General features: G+C 37.3%; 1 protein-coding gene across 3 annotated transcripts in view; it reads left to right on the top strand.

Moving 5' to 3' along the window:
• SGCG (sarcoglycan gamma) overlaps positions 1 to 20,147 on the top strand; it is a 125,585-nt gene that overhangs the window by 73,857 nt on the left and 31,581 nt on the right. For all 3 annotated transcript variants that reach the window (XM_041765529.1, XM_041765531.1, XM_041765532.1), the window contains 2 exons: positions 12,243 to 12,344; positions 16,942 to 17,029. In XM_041765529.1, coding sequence (XP_041621463.1) covers positions 12,243 to 12,344; positions 16,942 to 17,029 — 190 coding nt within the window. The remainder of the gene's footprint in view (positions 1 to 12,242; positions 12,345 to 16,941; positions 17,030 to 20,147) is intronic.

Genomic DNA, 20,147 nt, shown 5'->3' on the forward strand with positions numbered 1-20,147 from the left:
GATGGACTCCCTCAGCTTTCGTTTGTCTAGTAAATTCTTTATCTCTCCTTCAGTTCTGATTAACAACTTTGCCCAGCAGAGTATTCTTGGTTGGAAGTTTTTCTCTTTCAGCACTTTAAATATATTATCCCACTCCCTTCTGGCCTACAAAGTTTCTGCTGAAAAAGATCTATTTAGTTTTATAATATCTTTGTGTGAACTAAGTTTCTTTTTTCTTTTTTTTTTAAGATTTTATTTATTTATTCATGAGAGATGCAGAGAGGGAGGCAGAGACATAGGCAGAAGGAGAAGCAGGCTCCCCACAGGGAGCCCCATGCAGGACTCTATCCCAGGACCCTGAGATCACAACCTGAGCCAAAGGTAGACGCTCAACCACTGAGCCACCTGGGTTTCCTGGACTAGGTTTATTTTCTCTTGCTACTTTCAAGATTCCCTCCTTGTCTTTAACTTTTGACAGTTAAATTACAGTATATCTATGTGAGTCTCTTTGGATTCATCCTATTTGGTAATATTTGACCTTCTTGGAATCTGAATGTCTGTTTCTTCCCCCAGGTTAGGAATGTTTTCAGCCATTAGTTTTTTGAATAAGCTTTCTGACCCTTTCTCTCTCTTCTCCTTCTGGGACACCTGTAAGGTATATGTTGGTCCACTCAGTGGTGTTCCATAATTCCCTGAAGCCATCTTCACTCTCTTTCACTCTTTTTGCTCCTCTGGTTAAATAAATCCCACCGTGCTGTTTGAGCTTGCTGATCTTTTCTTCAGATTGATCCTGGTCTGTTGTTGAACCTGCTCTACTGAAATTTTTTAGTTAAGCTCTTAGACTCTTCCATTTGTTATTTCTATTAGGTAATTTTTAATATTTTTTTTGTGTTGAAATACATTGCTCTCCTGACCTGAGCATCTTTGTGACTTATTTTGAACTTTCTGTCATAAAGTACATTACTTTATTTCATTAGAACCTATTTCTGGAGATTTATCTTATTCTTTTGTTTGGGACATAATTCCCTTTTTCTTCATGTTCTTTGACTTTCTGTGTTGATTCCTGCATACTAGATAAAACAGCCACCACTCTCAATCTTGACAGAATGGTCTTGTGTGACAGTCCTTGTCAGTCAGCCCAGCTGGGGCTTCTAGCTATCTCTCAAACTTTTGCTATTGTCCAAATAGCTATCATTATTCTTATTAGCTCTTAGTACTTGAGGATTTATCAAAACCTGTCAATGTCCTCAAGGGGAAGACGTGAGCACCTAGATACAGTTTGATTAAAAGCTAGACCCTCAGGGATGCCTGAGTGGCTCAGTGGTTGAGCATCTGCCTTGGGCTCAGGGAGGGCATGATCCCAGGGTCCTAGGATCTAGTCCTGCATTAGGCTCCCTGCAGGGAGCCTGTTTCTTCCTCTCGCCTTGGAGGGGCATTCCTGAGCCCCTTAAAAGCTGCTGCTTTGTTTGCCATGGTCCTTTGAGATTCTTGAATGCAAGCCCTATTGGCTATAAAAGCCAGGCAATCTGGGTGCTCATCCTGGAATAGAAGCCATAGAACCCGAGGAGCCAGGTGTCTATACAGGTTCCTTTCAAGGTGATACTAATGTCTTTTATTATTTTAGAAGACTTGAGGGAGAACATAGGAAGGTGTACTCTTGTACACTGGTTTCCCTGCTGACCTCTAGGGAAGATGGCAGCAAGACCCTAGCTGTGTGCTAAATTAGAACCCTGGCCCTCAGGCAGTAGCTTTAAAGTATGCAGATGAATCCCTTTGAGGGGAAGACTGGGAAATGGGCATTTTCGCCTATTCCCTGCCGTGCGTGATCCCTGGCAGATAGCCATGATGAATGCTCATGCACCCATTAAGAACTGCTTCTTTGTTGGCTCTAGTCTGGTAAGGCTCATGGACAAAGCCTCACTGGCTTTCAGAGATAGGTATTTAGGGGGCCCATCTGACAGATGGGAGTCTTAAAATTTGGGGTACTAGGTGTGGGGTCCAGACTCTGCTCCTCAGAAAGAAGACTAATGATGGCTGATAAATGCAGTTGGAACTGGAAAAATTAATTTTACATTATTACTTTTTATCACTACCAATGTCTTTAAGTTGTTTCATGCATGCAGTTTAAAAAGAATAAAATTTTATTATTTATTTATTTATTTATTTTTTAAAAAAGAATAAAATTTTAAAGATTAGTTTAATAAGAAAAATGTATATGTAGTCTTTAGCATTTTTAATTGACTTGTTATTAAGAGAAAAGTCAAGTTTCAGATGTTCAGGAAAACATAGACACTTTCATTCTTAGTCTTTAGAGTATTGACATAAGTTTGTTTTGCATCACATTTTCTGCTACTCAAAGCTAGGAAGAGGATTTTATTCAAATGATATTTGGACCTAAATTATATGTAAGTCAGGAGCATGTGTGATGGCAACTAAGCCCTAACTTTATTAAAGTTTTAGTGAGTTCAGTTTCCTGTGTGACCTCAATGGCAGAGAGCATAGAATATAATAGATCCTGCTATTTCTGAGTCAGTTTGCACAAATTACAATTGATCGAATCAGGTGATTTTTCTATTGTATTTGATTTTGTTAAAATCTCATAAACAGAAAAATTCCAATATTTTCTTATTTTATTCCTACATGGTTTAGTTGAAGAGCCACTCTAATAAGGTGAAAGTCTAAGCTTCTCCAACATTGCTCTCCATATCACATATCTGTAATTACATTATACTTAATTTATCTTCTCTATTTATCTCTCTATGTGAATACCTCCAGATAGAACTTTTTGTCTCTGATACAGTAGAATCAACAAACATTTCTTATGTGCCAAATGTTAGCATTAGGCGCTGGTAATACAAAGATGAGTGGGCTGAGAGCTCATAGAATGGGCTCCCATCCCCGAGTACAATATATGGAATATTTATAAGGACTAAATCTCATTCATCTTTGCCTCTAGACCCCAGCAAGTCTTCACCAGGTGGGCAGATGTGCAACAAACATGACAGTCATCTCTCAACCCCAAATTCCAGCCAGCACCGAATGTTACTAATTAACAATTGCAGTTTTTCCCCTCTGCCAGACTTAGACCTAAGGAACTTCTCACACAACAACTAAGGGTCTCAAACTTCTAAAAATCCCAGTGCCCAGCCCATACACCATAGCAACTTAAGCACAGCTTCTTGGGGGTGGGAGGAGAGAACTGGCCATCTGTAGTTCTTACAACCCTGTAGATGATTCCATTGTGCAGCCAAAAGTCAGACTCATTGGTCAACCCTTGCCACTCATTGTGGTATCTGGAGCAGCAGCAACAGCATCACCTGGGAGCTGATTACAAATGTAGACTCTCAGGTAGACCCACTGACTAGTGGTTGCACTTTAACTAGGTCCCAGGTGGTTTAAATACACATTATAGCTTGACAAGAACCACAGCAGCTTCTACCACTTTATTATTAATTGGTATGGTAGGCTGAATAATGCCCCAAAGATGTGAATATGTTACCTTCTATGGCTAAGGAGATACTGCATATGTGATTGAATTGAGGGTCTTGAAATGGAGAAATTATCCTGGATTATCCAGGTAGGACGAATGTAAGAGAAAGATAGGTGGGTCAGAGTCCAAGAAGGGGGTATGATGACAGAAGCAGAATCTGAGTGATGTGGGCCATAAGCCAAAAATGCAGGTGGCCTATAGAGGCTGGAAATGGCAAGAAAAAAGATTCTCCTCTGCAGCCTCCAGAAGCACATAGCCCTACCAACCTCTAGGACTGTAGGATAATAAATTTGCATTGTTTTAAGCCACTAAATTTGTAGTAATTTCTTATAGGAGAAATAGGAAACTAATACAATAAGCAAGATGAAATGTATGTGTGAGATAATAAAAAATATATATATATTGGTTTTTCCCCCCAGTTCCTGGCACAGAGCTCCTAAAACTTTTGTAATTCCTTAAATGATAAGAGGACAGGGAACATCCTTTGATCTAATGAGGTGACTCTAGGTGGGCTCCTGGATGACTCCTTTATAGGGGCCAGTCACCAGAAAGACCCAGGCAAAATTAGAAGCTTAAATATTCAGCCTTACCCCCACCATCCTCCAAAGGGAGAGAGGGGCTGGAAATGGAGTTAATAATTGATCATGGCTACGTGAGGAAGCCTCTATAAATGCCAGTAGTAGGAGGTTTGAGGAGCTTCCAGTTTAGCAAACACATCCACACTGCGAGAATGTCATACCCCAATTCCATGTAGACAGAAACTTCTCAGACTTCACCCTGTGTATATCTTCATCTGGCTGTTCATCTGTATCCTTTACTGTGTTCTTTAATACACTGGTAAATATATGTTTTCCTGAGTTCTGTAAGCTTCTTTCAGCCATTTAATCAAACCCAAGGAAGGGATTGTTGGAACTCTGATAAATAGCTGGTTAGTCAGAAGCACAGGTGACAGCCTGGGCTTGTGACTGGCATCTAAAGGCAGTGGTGGTGGATCAGTCTTGTGGGACTGAGGCCTTAGTCTATGGAATTTGGTGGTATCTCTGGGTAGTTGGTGTTAGAATTGAGTTGAATTCTTCAACACTCTCCTGGTGTCTAAGGATTGCTACATGTGGGGAAAACCTCCACACATTTGGTGACCAGAAACGTCGGAAGTAAAGTGTTCTGTGTGAAGTACAGGAGCCTCATAGGAAGGAAAGACATAACAGGGGAGAGCTGAGTTTTTCCCTAAATAGGAAGGAAAAAAACTGAGTTTTTCTTTATTACACTCAGCTAGCTTTTAGAAGGTGGTGAGTGGGGGCAGTGCTCACCAGAGAAGAAAGACGGAGGGTAATTTGTTCCATACAAGAAGAGAAAATTATCAAAGTTAGTTACTTGAAACAAAATTAATGTGGTAAATTCAAAAGGATATACAGGCTAATTAAACTTTAAGAAATTAAAGGAAACAAGAGAAACTTGCAGAGCTATCAAATATTTTGCAATCTTTTGACCTCCAGAATGAAGAAAGCCAAATAGGAAATTGACCAAAATGAATTTAAGTTCCAGGGAAAGTTGATTAAATCATGCTCTACTTCAACTGTTCTAGCTGTGCATGCTAAGCCTACAACTAAGAAAATGATGATTAAGGGCTAAGAGCAACACTCATCTTGTTAACTCCAGCTTTGGGAAGATGAAAAGAGTGATTTGGAAGGGGTTTGGAAATTCTTCCTCCCTCAGTTCTTCAGGGGGGAAAATCTGAGACATCCTGCTCATTCTTCCTACGACCATTAAGTGGAAGGGACTTTGAACTGCAGAGCTCATCCTCCTGGCATTCTGTGTAAGCTCCCTAAGGATTTAATCAAGGCATCATCCTGCTGGGACTGCTTTTCCTGCCCCTTGCTATTGCTTAGAAGTGTTGAGCCTACTTGGAGTGAGTGATAGAAGCAAAACAGAATCAAAATCTGGCACTTGGTTGATTTTTGCCAAAAGAATAAATATGTGATGGTACAGTCACATTAGAATTAATAGCAGAGGATACACCAAAGGAAGGAAAGCCAGAGTAGAGATGTGCTATAACCATTAAGCTGACAGTGTCGTGTAATGTAGGAACTAAATGATATTGAGTTTTATTGGCTAGACTTCTGATATTTTTTTCTGAAAATAGATCATCTAACAGTTCAAACACATAATAAGTGCTTTGGGACATCGGGTTATCGGGTATTAAATCAAGAGGTGAGAATAGATGTGGTTAATCTGCTTGAAGGAAATATTTCAGGAATCTATTGCTACAAAGCATATCACTCTAAAAATGAATGGCTTGGGGATCCCTGGGTGGCTCAGGAGTTTAGCGCCTGCCTTCGGCCCAGGGCGTGATCCTGGAGACCCGGGAACAAGTCCCGCATCAGGCTCCCTGCATGGAGCCTGCTTCTCCCTCTGCCTGTGTCTCTGCCTCTCTCTCTCTGTCTCTCTCTCTCTCTGTCTCTCTCTGTCTCAAATAAATAAATAAATAAATAAATAAATAAATAAATAATGAATGGCTTAAAACAAAAGTCATTTTATTGTAACTTTTTATTTTTCAAGTCAAAATATGGGGTAGGACTCAGCCAGGCAGTTCTGCTCCCCATAATGTCAGTTGAGGTCACTCAGGTATAATTAACCAGTATTAGAGTTGGTTTCGAGAGTTCAAGATGACTTCACTCACATATCTGGTGCCACCACAGGGATAGCTGGAAGCTGGGCTCGGTTGGAATTGACAGCTGGAGAGTCTGTTCTTAGTCTCTGCAGCATGTGATCTCAGGGTCCCTGGACTTCTTACATCATAGTACTCAGGACTTCTGAAGTATACCGAGAGGCCTGAGAGAAGCTTCTTTTGATGTCATTTCTGCTGTTAGCCCAGATTCAAGAGGAGAGGATTACACTCTACATCTGAAAAAGGAGTAACCAATATTTTGCATAGAGATCAACAAGCTCATGTACTAGTAATCCTATATGTGCTAGTATAGGGTTATGCACAGGGTTCTATGTACAGGCATAACTGAAACAAGTCTTGAAGGATTAATAAGGATTAGCTGTGTAAATTAAAATTATTAGTCAACAATATGAGCAAATGCATGGAAGCCTGAAAGAGCATGCTGAAATCCATATGATACAATGTAGTAAAACTGTGGGAACCACAATGCAATCAGCAAGAGTCCAGAGAGAGCCCCAGGAATCCAGAGCAAGTCAGCCCCATCTCACAAGAGTCAAGAATGGACCTATACAGAGTGGGCAAGTCCTATGGCCCTGGTGCTGTAGACCCTTACCTCATCAACAAGAATAAATAGGGAGCATCAGGCGCTCGCCCTCTTACTGCCCTCTCACTGCCCTCTCACCATCACAGATGTACTTCCACCATCTGCCTCAAGTACACTGCACTTAATGCCCATTTTCCTTCCATCCCGATTGATGTTGATCACCATAAGAAACCCTCATCTCCCCATTGCTCATCTCCTGCACTCAAATGCTCTAAGGCTTTGCGCATGCACTATCCTGTTCCTACTCCCGTCCTTCCCCAACTCCAGAAACCCTCTGTTTCACCCTCTGGAATTTAGGACTTTCATCAGCCATAGCATATTTTTTATTTGGCTCACTACTTTGAGCACTTGATGAAAGAGCCAGTCTCCTTCCCTGTAAAATTACTATTTTCCCACTTACATTTATAATTAATTTGTAAGGAAATAGTTTCAAACTATGTAAAGGTCCTGTTTTCATCAACCCTTCTGTTCATTTGTTTATTTTTGAATGCCTGTATGGACTCCTGATTTCTAATTCTACCTAGTGGACTTTCATAATCCATTAGTGTCATTTCTTTTGACGTTCATGTTGAATCTGATTTGGCTTCTAGGAGGCCTTTTTAGCTGACTTTTCTGCCTTTTGACCTATCTTCATTATTCTTTGAGCCCTTCCTTGTCTTTTGGCACAAGATCTTCCAGGGTCATCATCCTCTTTCCTTACCCTGGCCCTGAAATTAGCTGCCTCTCCAAGGAGTTCTTGTTCCTTTTAGTGGGGAACAGTACTTAGAAGTGAAGATTCAAATGCCAGACATTCTCCTGGCTGTTGATGTGGTGCTACTCTCCCAGACCCAGTCAGAAGACATATAACTAACACACACACACACACCTTTGTATGAACATTTATTTCTCTACCTATCCATGTATACCACGGAGCACCATGGGTTCATACAAATTTTAAATTCAATCCAACACGACAGAATTATATATATATATAATATATTATATATAATTTATACCTCCCTTCCATGACATGAGGAACTTAGCTCCCATTGCTCTTTCATCTACTTATTTAATCACTCCCCTTCATGTTTCTACTCTCATACCTCCACCACCACTCTCTCTCCTACACAGATACCTCCCCATTCCACCTGAGCTTGACACCCTTCACTGGGAGCTTCAATGTTGAGGGTACTATTCACCCTTTTGGGACCTGACACCCAATACTGATCATGCCTCTTCATAGATGCCCTCTTCACCCAGATGAAGCATTTTATTTAACAAGAACACTTGGGATTAATGGAACCTTACATCTTTTTTTAATCTTTTTTATTCTTAAAACCACAATATTCTTATAGAGATTTGGTATGGGTATCAGCACTCAAGAGGCCATTTTACTGACAAAATGATTCCCAGGTTATAGGAGATTATAGTCAATAACCACTGTAAATTTTTTTAAGGAAAAATAAGATAGTAGAAATCCATCAAAATATTTCAGTAATTTCATTGAGTGTGAACATTAAACTATTAATAGACATTTTCAAGTTGTGCTTTTAAAATTATCATCTGTAATCTCTTACAAGAGACACAAAGGAAAAAATTGAGGGAGTTTGAAAATAAAGGAAGGAAAAAGCATAAACCAGAACAATTCTGACTAAATGGAAACTGGTATGCAATAAAAATATCGTTTACAATGGCACCAAGAGACATGAAGTATTTATGTAAAAATCTAGCAAAATATGGATGATTTGTATGTTGATGACTACAAAACACAGATGAAAGAAATCTTTAAAATTAAGTAAATGGGAAATAGTGCTTAAGCATTGGAAGATGCATTGTTGTTAAATGTCCATTCTCCCAAATCGATACTTATATTCAGTACATTGCTAATCAAAATCCCAGCAAAAATTTTTGTAGAATAGACAAGCTGATTCTAAAACTTATATTTAAAGGCAAGAAACTAGAATACAGTTTTCAAAAGAAGAGAGAAATTTATATGATGCCACTCAAATGAGGTACCTAAAATAATCAGATTCATAGAATCAGGAAGTAGAATGAATGGTGATTACCGGAGTTTGGGGGATTGGGAGATGGGAAGTTGTTGTTTAGTGAGTACAGAGTTTCAGTTGGAAAAGATGAAAAAGTTACGGAGATAGATGGTGGTGATTGCACAACGATATGAATGTACTTAATATCACTGAACTTATACAATTAAAAATGGCTACAATGGCAAGTTTTGTTAAGCATACTGTATCATAACAAAAATCTTTTTAAGAGTTAAAATAGCCAAAACAGTTTTGAAGAATACAAAATTAGTAAACTCATACTATGTGATATCAAGCCTTACTGTAAAGTTAGAGTAACCAATAGAGTGTAGTAAGGATAGACATATGGGTCAGTAGAACAGAATAGAGAATCCAGAAATACAACCACACATGGTTAATTAATTTTTGACGAAAGTACAAAAGTAATTCAGTGGACATTGGATAAAATTTTCACTATATTGAGCTGAAATAATTAGATATCCATATGCAAAATAATCATTATCTCTACCTCACACCATACATAAAAGTTAACAAAAATTAGAATTAGACTTAAATGTTTATTCTAAAACTAAAAATTCTAGAAAAAAAATATAGGAGAGAAAATATTTCTTTGGCTTAGGTAAAGCTTCCATATAAAATATCAAAAGCATAACCATAGAAGACAAAATTGATAAACTTCTTGAAAATTAAAAACTTTTGCTCTTTAAAAGACACAGTTAAAGAAATAAAAAACCACTGACTGGGTGGAAATATTTGCAAATTACATATCAACAGAGATTTGTATACAGAACATATAAAGAACTCTAAACCATCAAAAATAAGAAAAGAAACAATGAGTAGAAAAAAGTTAAACACACATTTTACCAAAGAAGAGATATGGATAGCAAAAAGCACATTGAAAAATGCTTGACATCATTAGTCATTAAGAAAATACAAATTAAAACCACAATATGATATCATCATATACCTATTAGAATGGGAAAAAAATACTGACAATGCTAAGTGCTGACAGAAATACAGTGAACCAGAGCACTCATATATTGCTTATGGGAATGCAAAATGGTACAACTACCTTGGAAAACAGTTTGCAGTTTCTTATTTCTTATAAGAAAAACCATAAACCTACCATACAACCTATCAATCCCATTACTAGGCATTTGTTCAATAGAAATGATAAGCATGGATGAATGCCAAATGCATTATTCTACTGAAAGAAGGCAGTCTGCAAAGGCTGCATACTGTATGATTCCATTTATATGACATTCTGCAAGAGGCAAAACTATTGGAACAGAAAGCAGTGGTCGCCAAGGTGTGGGAGTGTGGGAGTGGGGAGTGACTGCTGGGGGGCATTTTTATTATCTCAAACTGTTCTATATCCTCACTGTGTTGATACTTTGTACTTTGTGAAAAATATGCAAAAATGTTCACTGAAAATGATAAATTTTATTTTTTATGTTGTGCCTCAACATATGTGACACACACACACACACACACACACACACACACAAAACCTAGACAAATAGGTATATTCTTTTGTTTTCAGGCACTGAGGAATGATTGGTTGTTTGCAGAGGTTTGTAATTCATTGTATTAAAACCATAGAATAGTATAGGTAAAAGGAGTTTGGGTCACTTCATGTCAATTTCCTCATTTTTCAAAGAGGAGGAAATGACACATGACAAGGAACAACTAGCTTTGGCAACCTGATTATGTAAATGAGCTTCAGAGGCTGGAATTAGCATTACTTTTTTATTGTTTTTTCCCCCTAATATAGCAAAATAGAGTCCAGAAAAACTCCTGGCATTTTTTTCATTGAACCCAGAAATTCAGCAGCACATTTTCAGATTTGAATATGTAATCTTGAAACTTCACTTTGGTTAACTCTAGGGCAAAAATTCCTGATAGAATTGTTTGCTAAAAATTGGTTTATTATACATAATTAAAGCCAACATTAGCAATATTATATATGCTAATGTTGGCTTAATTTCGTAAACTGTGCCTTACAATTCATAGTTAGATTTTGTGAGAAACTGTAGAACAGTAGTTGTCAACTTTTTAGATTTTGAGCCCATTCTTCAAACTAAGCTCTACACTGAGTCACATGTGTAAGAGAGACTCAGGAGAACTGCTCTACCTGTGGTGGGGATTGACCCAAACTCAGCAGCATTGAGAGACTTCCATTAAGCACAGTTGGGATATCCACTGCTCCCACACCTAAGTTTGAGAAGAGGACCATAATGGTGGTTCACAGACAGATAACCAGCTGAGTAATTCAAGATTGAATCTGGTTCTTGTTAATGGGGCTTATCAACCAGTGGAGTTCTTGAAGAGAGAAATCTATGGCATTTAGTTCAGAGTACCATATCTCTGTCCCGAAAATCACCTATCTCCCTATAAAATGGCCCTAATGTTTTTGTCTCATTTTCCTGACCATCCTGCTCTCCCCTTTTTAAATCTACCTCTATCTTGGAGGGGAGAAAGCAAAGATCAGAACTTAAGTTTGTTATATTTAGGTGCTCTCAAGGTATTCAAAAGGGAGAGAGAGATAGACAGTTGTATATATGGGTCTGGAGATCAAAAGAAAGAATGTAAATTGCAAATAAAAACACGTGAGAATTCCCACACTGAGATGGTGATTGAAGCTGAGGGCGTGGCTAGGAAAGGATCATAGAAAAGTGTCTGACTGAGTTTGTGAAGGCCAGCAGTCAGAGGCTGGGTAGAGGGGATGAATTTGTGTGGATGCCAAGGAGAAAAGCTAGGAGACCATGGTATCCCAGAAACCAGGTAGGGATAGTGTTCCAACAAGAAAGAGATCCAGGCTGAATTCTGCTGAGAAAACAAAGGGAATGAAGTTTCAAAATGTCTACAAGATTTAACAGCTCTGATAGCACCAATAATCACCAGAATTAAGTCTTCTATCCTTTGTGATCATTCTTAATGACTGAAAATTCCTTGAGAACAGACACATTGAATAGAGATTCACTTCCTGCAATATTGCTTTTCACTTAAGAAATGGCCAATAAACGGTTCTATATTGTAAACTTACCAGATACACTTGAAAGCTTTAAGGTATGGTAGCGGGTGGTGGTGAAAGAATGTTATGTACCCCATGTATGGTTAAAACTCATAGAACTATACACCTCAAAACAGTCTGTTTTATTGCATCTTAATTTTTTAAAATGTTTTTAAATAGTAATGGTAAGAACCTTTTTCTTAGGTCATGGTGGGCCCTTGGGTGTTTATTATACATTGACTCTTTAAATCTAATATGTATTTCCTAAGTAGTCCTTTGTATTACACAAGAGTTAATGAAATACTGACAATTGAATAAAAACAACTAAAGTTTTAAATAGAGTATTGAAGAGAAATATAGAAAAGTGCCAATAGATAATTTGTGAAAATGCATCTGTAATCCTAGTTTACACTAAAAGAAGGGGAAAAGAAAGCAATAATAAAATCTCTATTGTCTCCTCTTTTTAACAGACAGGAATGGGTCATTTGCGTGTTACAAAAGATGGTCTTCGCCTAGAAGGAGAATCAGAATTTTTATTCCCATTGTATGCCAAGGAAATACACTCCAGAGTGGTAAGAAAAATGATGAAACATTTAAATATTTTGTGTTTTCTGAAAAACAATCATTAAGCACAGAAATTCAACATATCTCAGAAGAGGTTCTTAGAATGTATACATATATACACATTGCTGTTACACTCTTTCTTTATAAAAAGCTTGGCTAGAAGGTTGTAAAACATATTTCTGATATTACATTCTAAAAAGGTTCCTTTTTCATGTGCTTCAGATCTGAATTTCATGGCTTCAGTAATTTAGACCATAATAAAAAAGGTTTGGTAATTAAAACCTTTATCAAAAATAATCTAAACTTCTTTCCATTAGTGCAGGTAATTTAAATACACTTTCTCGAGGCATTTAAAATTATCTGAGAGGCTTAGAAAGAAATTAGTTTCATAGTAGTAGGTTCTGTACTAATTATGCTAATTATAGATTATGGTCCTGTAGGATTCTTCATAAGTAGATTAAACATTCCCATTAAATGTGACTTTATAAATAAGTCTACTTCAATATTACCTTCATTTACTGGGAATTTATAACAGGGAGAGCCACACATAAAATATAGTCAGTTTTTGTAATATGCTCTATTTTTCTTTAAGTGATGCTGTGGACTTTGTAGTAAAGATAAACATTTTGCTGAATTATTGATTAGGTGGCATTATTCCAACAAAATGTTGAACTTCATCCAACCATAACTTATCAATTGTATGAGGAGTGCACTCTTCATTTTCCACTCATATTTCTAGATATGAATGTGTATGTCAGTATCTCCTACATGCAGAAGCTCTTCTAGCTACTTTAGGTCAATTGGAAAGGGTATAAAAGTTCAACCACTGAGAACATACGTGGTCTTAGAGATAAACCACACCCCTACATGGACATCAGGACAATCACCAAGCTCTACTACCAACCATAATGCGATGTGCTGTAAAGCTTACACATAAATATCAACTGCCCAGGAGAGATTATAGAAAGTGCAACACACATAGTAGCTCTTAGACACTACCATATTCCTTCTGATAATGTCTCTGTTGACAGTAGGAGCAGGCAAATGACCTGGAACGTGACAGGCTGATACATGCATGAGCTCAATTCTTCTTCAGATAATATGTTTATATTAATTGTGATGGCATTTCAATGTATTAAATATCCCTGTCTATGGGAACATGGAGAATGAACCCAAGTTTTTATAAGAGGGGAGGTCAGATGTGAGAAAAGAATTTAAATATTAGGACTTAGCCACTGCCCCACCCAGAGTTATGTTGGCTGATCCCCTATCATATTTTTGAAGAGATAAGACTAGTAGAATAGCCTGGTGACTGAAATCAGATGATTCATTCATAGCAAATTTAATATTCTGGCTTTCATAATACTTTTAGTTTTACCAGGTTTTTTTCATTTCCAGCATACTTAACAAAACAGCTAAATTATATAAATTCTTTTAGATAATCATGTATTAAGTCTTACAATACAATGATGCATTGAGGAAATATGTCAAGTGATACATAAAATTATGGGATAATATTATGTGATCACAAAGAATAGACAGTATCTGGTAACTAACATGGCTTTCTAATAATAGGATTAACTGAACAAAATTACATTTTATATTTTCTGTATGCACTGATGTATTATGTTTCCTTTTCAAAGATGAGTCCAGGAAATAATTTTCCATAAAACTACAGAGATGAATTTGCAAAACACAACACATATTCATTTATCTAATCTGCTGAGGTGAGAGAATTTCTTTATTATAAATATAATTCATCATGGTACTCTGTGCGATTACTCTTCACAATTAACACATAACGTCCTGTCAAGAGCATCCCTGGAGCTCATGATTTAAAACCATCCACCCTGCCCATTGACCTAAACACATAGCAGTTGTGTTTGATAAAATAAAAAAGGTTGTTTTAGAAACATATAGATACAGTCAAAAATGAAATGAAGATGAAACACACAGTGGTAAAGCTTTACTTGAAATGATTATCTTTGAGGTTCATGGTCCTGGAGAGTGGTAGGGACAGCTTACCATCAAAGCCCACAGACGAACAGAGACCAAATGGCACCTGATGGGACTGCTTGACTCCAGGCAGATCCACTGCATGAGTCAGCAATGAAAGGCAGAAAAGAGTTGCACCTACAGCCCAGGCTTGAATATAGCTGTGTATGTGTGGAATGGAACCCATAAAGATGCCAGACCAAGACCCAAGTGTCACTGAGGACACAAGCCCTGAACCACTATTAGAAAACTGAGAAGCCTGGGGGTCTGAATGAAAACGATGATAAAGTCTTAAGACAGGCTGCATGAGTGCCAAAATTAAAATAGATCCACACAGGGAGCTTGAGACTTGAAACTTGAAACCACATGAGGAAACCTCCATCTAAAATAAGGACACCAAGGGGCACGTGAGTGGCTCAGTGGTTGAGCATCTGCCTTTGGCTCAGATCGTGATCCCAGGGTCCTGGGATCAAGTCCAATATCAGGCTCCCTGCAGGGAGCCCACTTCTCCTTCTCCCTGTGTCTCTGCCTCTCTGTGTCTCTCATGAATGGATAAATAAAATCCTTAAAAAATAATAATAAATAAATAAAATAAGGAGGCCAAATGAACTCTACACAAAAAGAGAATCCACTTCCATCAAAGTAAAAATAACCATTGTGAAAATGACTAGAAGAGCACACTTAAGACTCTCACAGAGATGTACTGTATGTTGGCTAATTGTCTTTAAATTTTAAAAAATCTCACAGAGTTTAAAGCCATTTCTGAGTGGCTTTTATTAAAAGAACAAGAAATTACAAAATCAAAACAGATAAATACAAGACGGAAATAACAGGGAACAGATTTATGTGCTTTTATTGAACAACTGACAAAACTGGGGATGTATATGGAACAGTGGTTTTACCTAACTCCCAAGGTGGTATTACTAGGAGATGTGGCTGCCTTTGGGGATATTAGCTCATGAGGATGGCACCCTCATGATGTGATTAGTGCCCTTACCAGAGAGCCCTGAGAGATCTCCCTCATGCCTTCTGCCATGTGAGCTGGAAGGAACCTTCTGTGAACCAGAAAGTCTCACAGGACAGCAAATCTGCCAGCACCATGATCTTAGACTTCCCAGCCTCCAGAACTGTGAGAAAAGCTTCATTGTTTATAAGCCACCCAGCCTCTGGTAGTTTGTGATAACACCGAAGTGGAATAGGACAGTTTTCAAACACTGCACCATGGCAGTCATGATAGTTCTCTCTGAGAGAGGAAACAAATGAGGTGAACCCTAGGACTACCCCAGTTTACTGCCTGGAGAGACTCTCTAAGGCCACAGTGAGGGAGAGGACCAAAGCAGAGGCAGGTCTTCTCTCCAAATTGAGAAGATTCAGTTAGGAGTCCAAGGAAAAGCAGCCAACCTGAGGTTCACAGGGTAGAGTACCATGGAGGAGGAGACCACCACACACTGAGAAAGCCCAGAAATTGCATGGGGTGTGCCCCCCTTGACCCCGGGGCACTGTTAATATTGTGCTAGTTATTTTTGAACAGTGCAAAAAACAGTATTAAAGTCATATCATTGGATAAAACATGAGACGCCAATAGATCTGTCTGCTTCCACAAAGCAATTTGGAGAATTTCAGACCTGCCAGAGTTCCAGAGCCCTCCTGAAACTTCTTTCCTTCTGAAATTTCACATTATTCCTTACAGCTTTGGAAGATATTTGGTTCCCTCTGAATGGACCATAAACCTACCTGAATCTCACCACCCAATTCTTGCATTCTTTTTGAAGAAATTGTTTATATAAAAGCAAAAGATGATCTGTAATACAACCCCCCCCAGAGCTATGATATCACAAAAGGCACCAATGTGCCCATGAAGCCATTTTATCTTTCAACAAAAAATTCAAAGAACATAAGCATCTGACAAATTTTAAAAATTTGAAATTTTGAAAACACTTCACATTTGGAAAATAAGTAACATGGTATTTATCATAGAAAAACTAACCATTCTCTGATTTACCTCCTAAATATATATCATGTCCTTGACATAAATAATAAGAAATGAAATTTTAATTCCTTGGAATAGAAAAAAACAATGATTAAAAGTTGATTATTTTAGATCTTCACTTTGAGAACTAATGTGGTATATTGTGCCTAGTGCACATAAGCAGCAGAAACCCAAAAGAAAAAAAAAAAGAAACCCAAAAGAGTATTATAATTTATTTTTTTTAATATTAGGACATCTACAGCAACAAGGAAATGAATTTTGCCACCAACCACATCAGCTTAGAAGAAGATCTTGAGCTTGGAATGAAACCTCAGCCCTGCCATCCCCTGAGACCCTGTACTTAGAACCAGGATAGACTCTTCCTCGACTCCTGACCCTCAAAAAAAACTATGATATAATAAATTTGTATTGTTTGAAACTTTGGGGGGAAATGGGGGGAAAGTACATTCATTTACTCTTTTCAAGTAATATAATCCAGGATTTTAAAATACTGTATAGTGTCACAGGATCTGTGACTATGGAGAAATTATCTCATATAAATCCTAAGTTTATGTATGAATATAAAGATACAGTCATTTTAAATAGTATGTATTTGTCAAATTTTATAAATGCCTTCCTAGGACTCATCTCTGCTTCTGCAGTCAACTCAGAATGTGACGGTCAATGCACGCAACTCTGAAGGAGAGGTCACAGGCAGATTAAAAGTGGGTGAGTCTGATTTCACAGTGCTTGGCATGTAATTGTTCCATGGGAAGCTGTGCTGAGTGGATACAGTTTTTTCTCTTCTAAAAAATTCAGAGTTATTTATGAACAGTTAAAATATGAGTTTTCTTAATATCATACTATGTTGACCACAGAGAATAGTTGGCATCACAGGGGAGACAGTCTGAAGTATTCTAATTAAAATTATTTTGATTCTAAGAAATAGAGGACCATTCAAGGTAGTAAAAGAAACAGTGATTATTACAGAATGCAAAAGAATCTGATCTGAGACCAAAGGAACTAAAGTAGTTTTTTTTTAATGTGTTAACTAATGTTATTATGGTAATCATTTCACAATATATACAAATATCAAATTATCAAATTGTATGCCTTAAACTTACAGAATGTTTCTGTCAATTACATCCAATAAAGCTAGGGAAATCCTCAATATATATTAAGTAAAATATCCTTACCCAGAAACATGCATAAAACAAAAACGAAGTTATGTATTGATCAGTTGGTGAAAATGTGAAAAGAGGCTCACAGGCACCTAATCCTTTATTTCCCCTAGAAGCCTGAGGAGGCGCCTGGAAGACTTACTCGTTTAAACACTTGTTTCTTGATTTTGGTAATGTTGTGATCTCAGGGTAATGGGAATGAGCCCAAGTCAGGATCCATGCTCAATCAGGAGTCTGCTTGTCCTTCTCCCTACCACACTTGCATTTCTCTCTCTCTCTCTCTCAAATAAATAAATAAATAAATAAATAAATAAATAAAATCTTAAAAAAAAAAAAAGAACCAGCGCTAAGAGCCAAAAGATGTATCTCTCTCTCTCTCTCTCTCTCTCTCCCTCCCAACCCCCTCCTTCTCCCTTCCTTTCTTCTCTCCCACATAACCCTTCTTTCCAATGTATCTTTGCCCATTGTTTTCACTTGGCCGCATCAGTTCTAACTCTGTAGGCCCTACAGAACCTCTCTGGTTCTTCACCTGATTGGCTGTAGTTCTCAACACCAACCACCTTAGTTTTCAATTGCACAAATTCTAAATTCACAATAAACTACTCTTACTGGTTCACCTAATATGTTTAACCAGCTGCCCTTGGGTCAGCAGTCCACACCCATCCAACCAGCTAAAACCAAAGAATAATCTCACCAAGGAGTGAGATCCCATGGAATCTCACATGGTGATAACAAGGATTAGAGAGAAAGACCATAGATGGAGGAAATGACAAAAGAGCAAACCACTCAGTAGATGGAATACGTACCCATTCTCTATACTATCAGCAGTCTATAGATGTGCCAAGTCCAAAAAATTGGGTGGCCCTTTGGATTATGGGAAGACAGGTAAATTGTGTCCTGCCAACACAAACTAGTAACTTTCAGTGTCTCTTTTCTAATGGCTGTTTTTACAAAACAGAATGTTACATTGGTAACTACTGCCATATAATTAACCTAATGGTTCCTTTTTATCATACTAATACAAGAGTTCCATATTATATGTTCTTCTTTAATATTTATAACTTATTCCTAATAATGAATATATCTCTTGCTTAAAAGTTTGTTTGATCACTAAGTTCAGTAAAATTCTCAGTGAGTCTAGAGATAAATCTGAGTTTACCCAGCATACATGGTCTTGAAACTTATCTAAATCAAATCGTATTTTCTTAATGAATTATGTAGTATCATGATTTATCTTTCACCTTTATTTCATAAAATTCTTTGACTGTAACTTTTAAGTGTTTGAGGGATTTTTGCTCATCTTTTGTCATGTGTTCAACATTTATCGGATGCCTAATATGCTACTTTCTATATGCTGTTAAGTACGTAATAACATATAAATAATATACATGTATCTCTTAGGAACTCCAAAATGAAAAGATTCCTTTTACACTCCTATAAAATTGTTTTAATACAAATACTGCCTCATTAATTTTTTGTTGAATGTGGATTTTCATTTATCATACAAGAGAGTTAGACATAATATAAACATGTCTCTAATTGCATGAATGAAAAAAAAATGAAGCTGTGGAAAGTTCATTTGCTTAAGAAAACATCACTATGTAGCAGAAAAAGCCAAACCAGGAGGTAGTACAAATTAGCAGTTATCAGGGATTAGTAGTTAACAGGAATGAGTAGTTAGCAGGAAAAGCAAACCTCAGGACTTATTTCCATCAGTCAGGAGTGTAACACTCCCTCTCTCCAACCAGATATCCCTAAATTATTGCACACCAGTAACTTCCCTAGTTCCTGCAAGTATGGTTACCATTTTTGTGACCAAGAAATGTACTTAAAAAAAAAAAAAAACAGAAAAAAAATTTCCCATTAGAATTACTTTAGTTTAAATTAACCTTAAATCATGAGTTTTAACCATGGTGTTTCATGCTTGAGATTGTGTTAAAATGAGTGATTTCCTAATAAACTTTCACTGGAAAACCTCTTTTATATTAAGAACCCTGAATCAGGGAATATACCACTCAGCTCACCAAGGTTATTTTCAAGTAAATGACTTCCCATAATCACAGTCATTCCAGCCTCATCTTTTCTGAAAGAAGCTAAATTTAGCCAACCTGGATATTAAAATGTAATTTCTGTGAACTAAGCAAATTAATCCCACTTAATTAAATGAACAATTGTTTATTACAAAACTACTGAAAAAATGGCAACCAGTACAGTCAAAACCAAAAGTTTAAATCCCAAAAGAAATCAAACATTGGCAAGTAATCAATAATAGCTAGCATTTCAAATCCTTGAACTGAAAGATACCAATTCATAGCAACAGTAATGGAATCTTACTAATTCTAAGTGCAGCTCTGGTTTGCACAGTTAATTTTCTTTCAATTTCAAATAATAGAAATGAATTTTGTTTAGCTTAAAAATAAGACACGCCCAGAAGTAAGCAAGCAGCAACTCAGATGGGCTGGCCAGTTTTGGCAATTGAGTTTAACGAGAACTTAGCCAGTGGATCCTGTGGAGCACCAGCTTTCCAGCAACTGGCAGTAGATACAGAATGTGATCCAGCCAGACCACTGGTGTCTACCTTGAGTGATTTCCATAGCATTGTAGTCGCTACCAATCCAAGTGAACCTATTCAAACTACAACCAAATAAACCCAGTGGAGAAGCTGG

This window comes from Vulpes lagopus, chromosome 8, assembly GCF_018345385.1.
Source record: "Vulpes lagopus strain Blue_001 chromosome 8, ASM1834538v1, whole genome shotgun sequence".
Lineage (NCBI taxonomy): Eukaryota > Metazoa > Chordata > Mammalia > Carnivora > Canidae > Vulpes > Vulpes lagopus.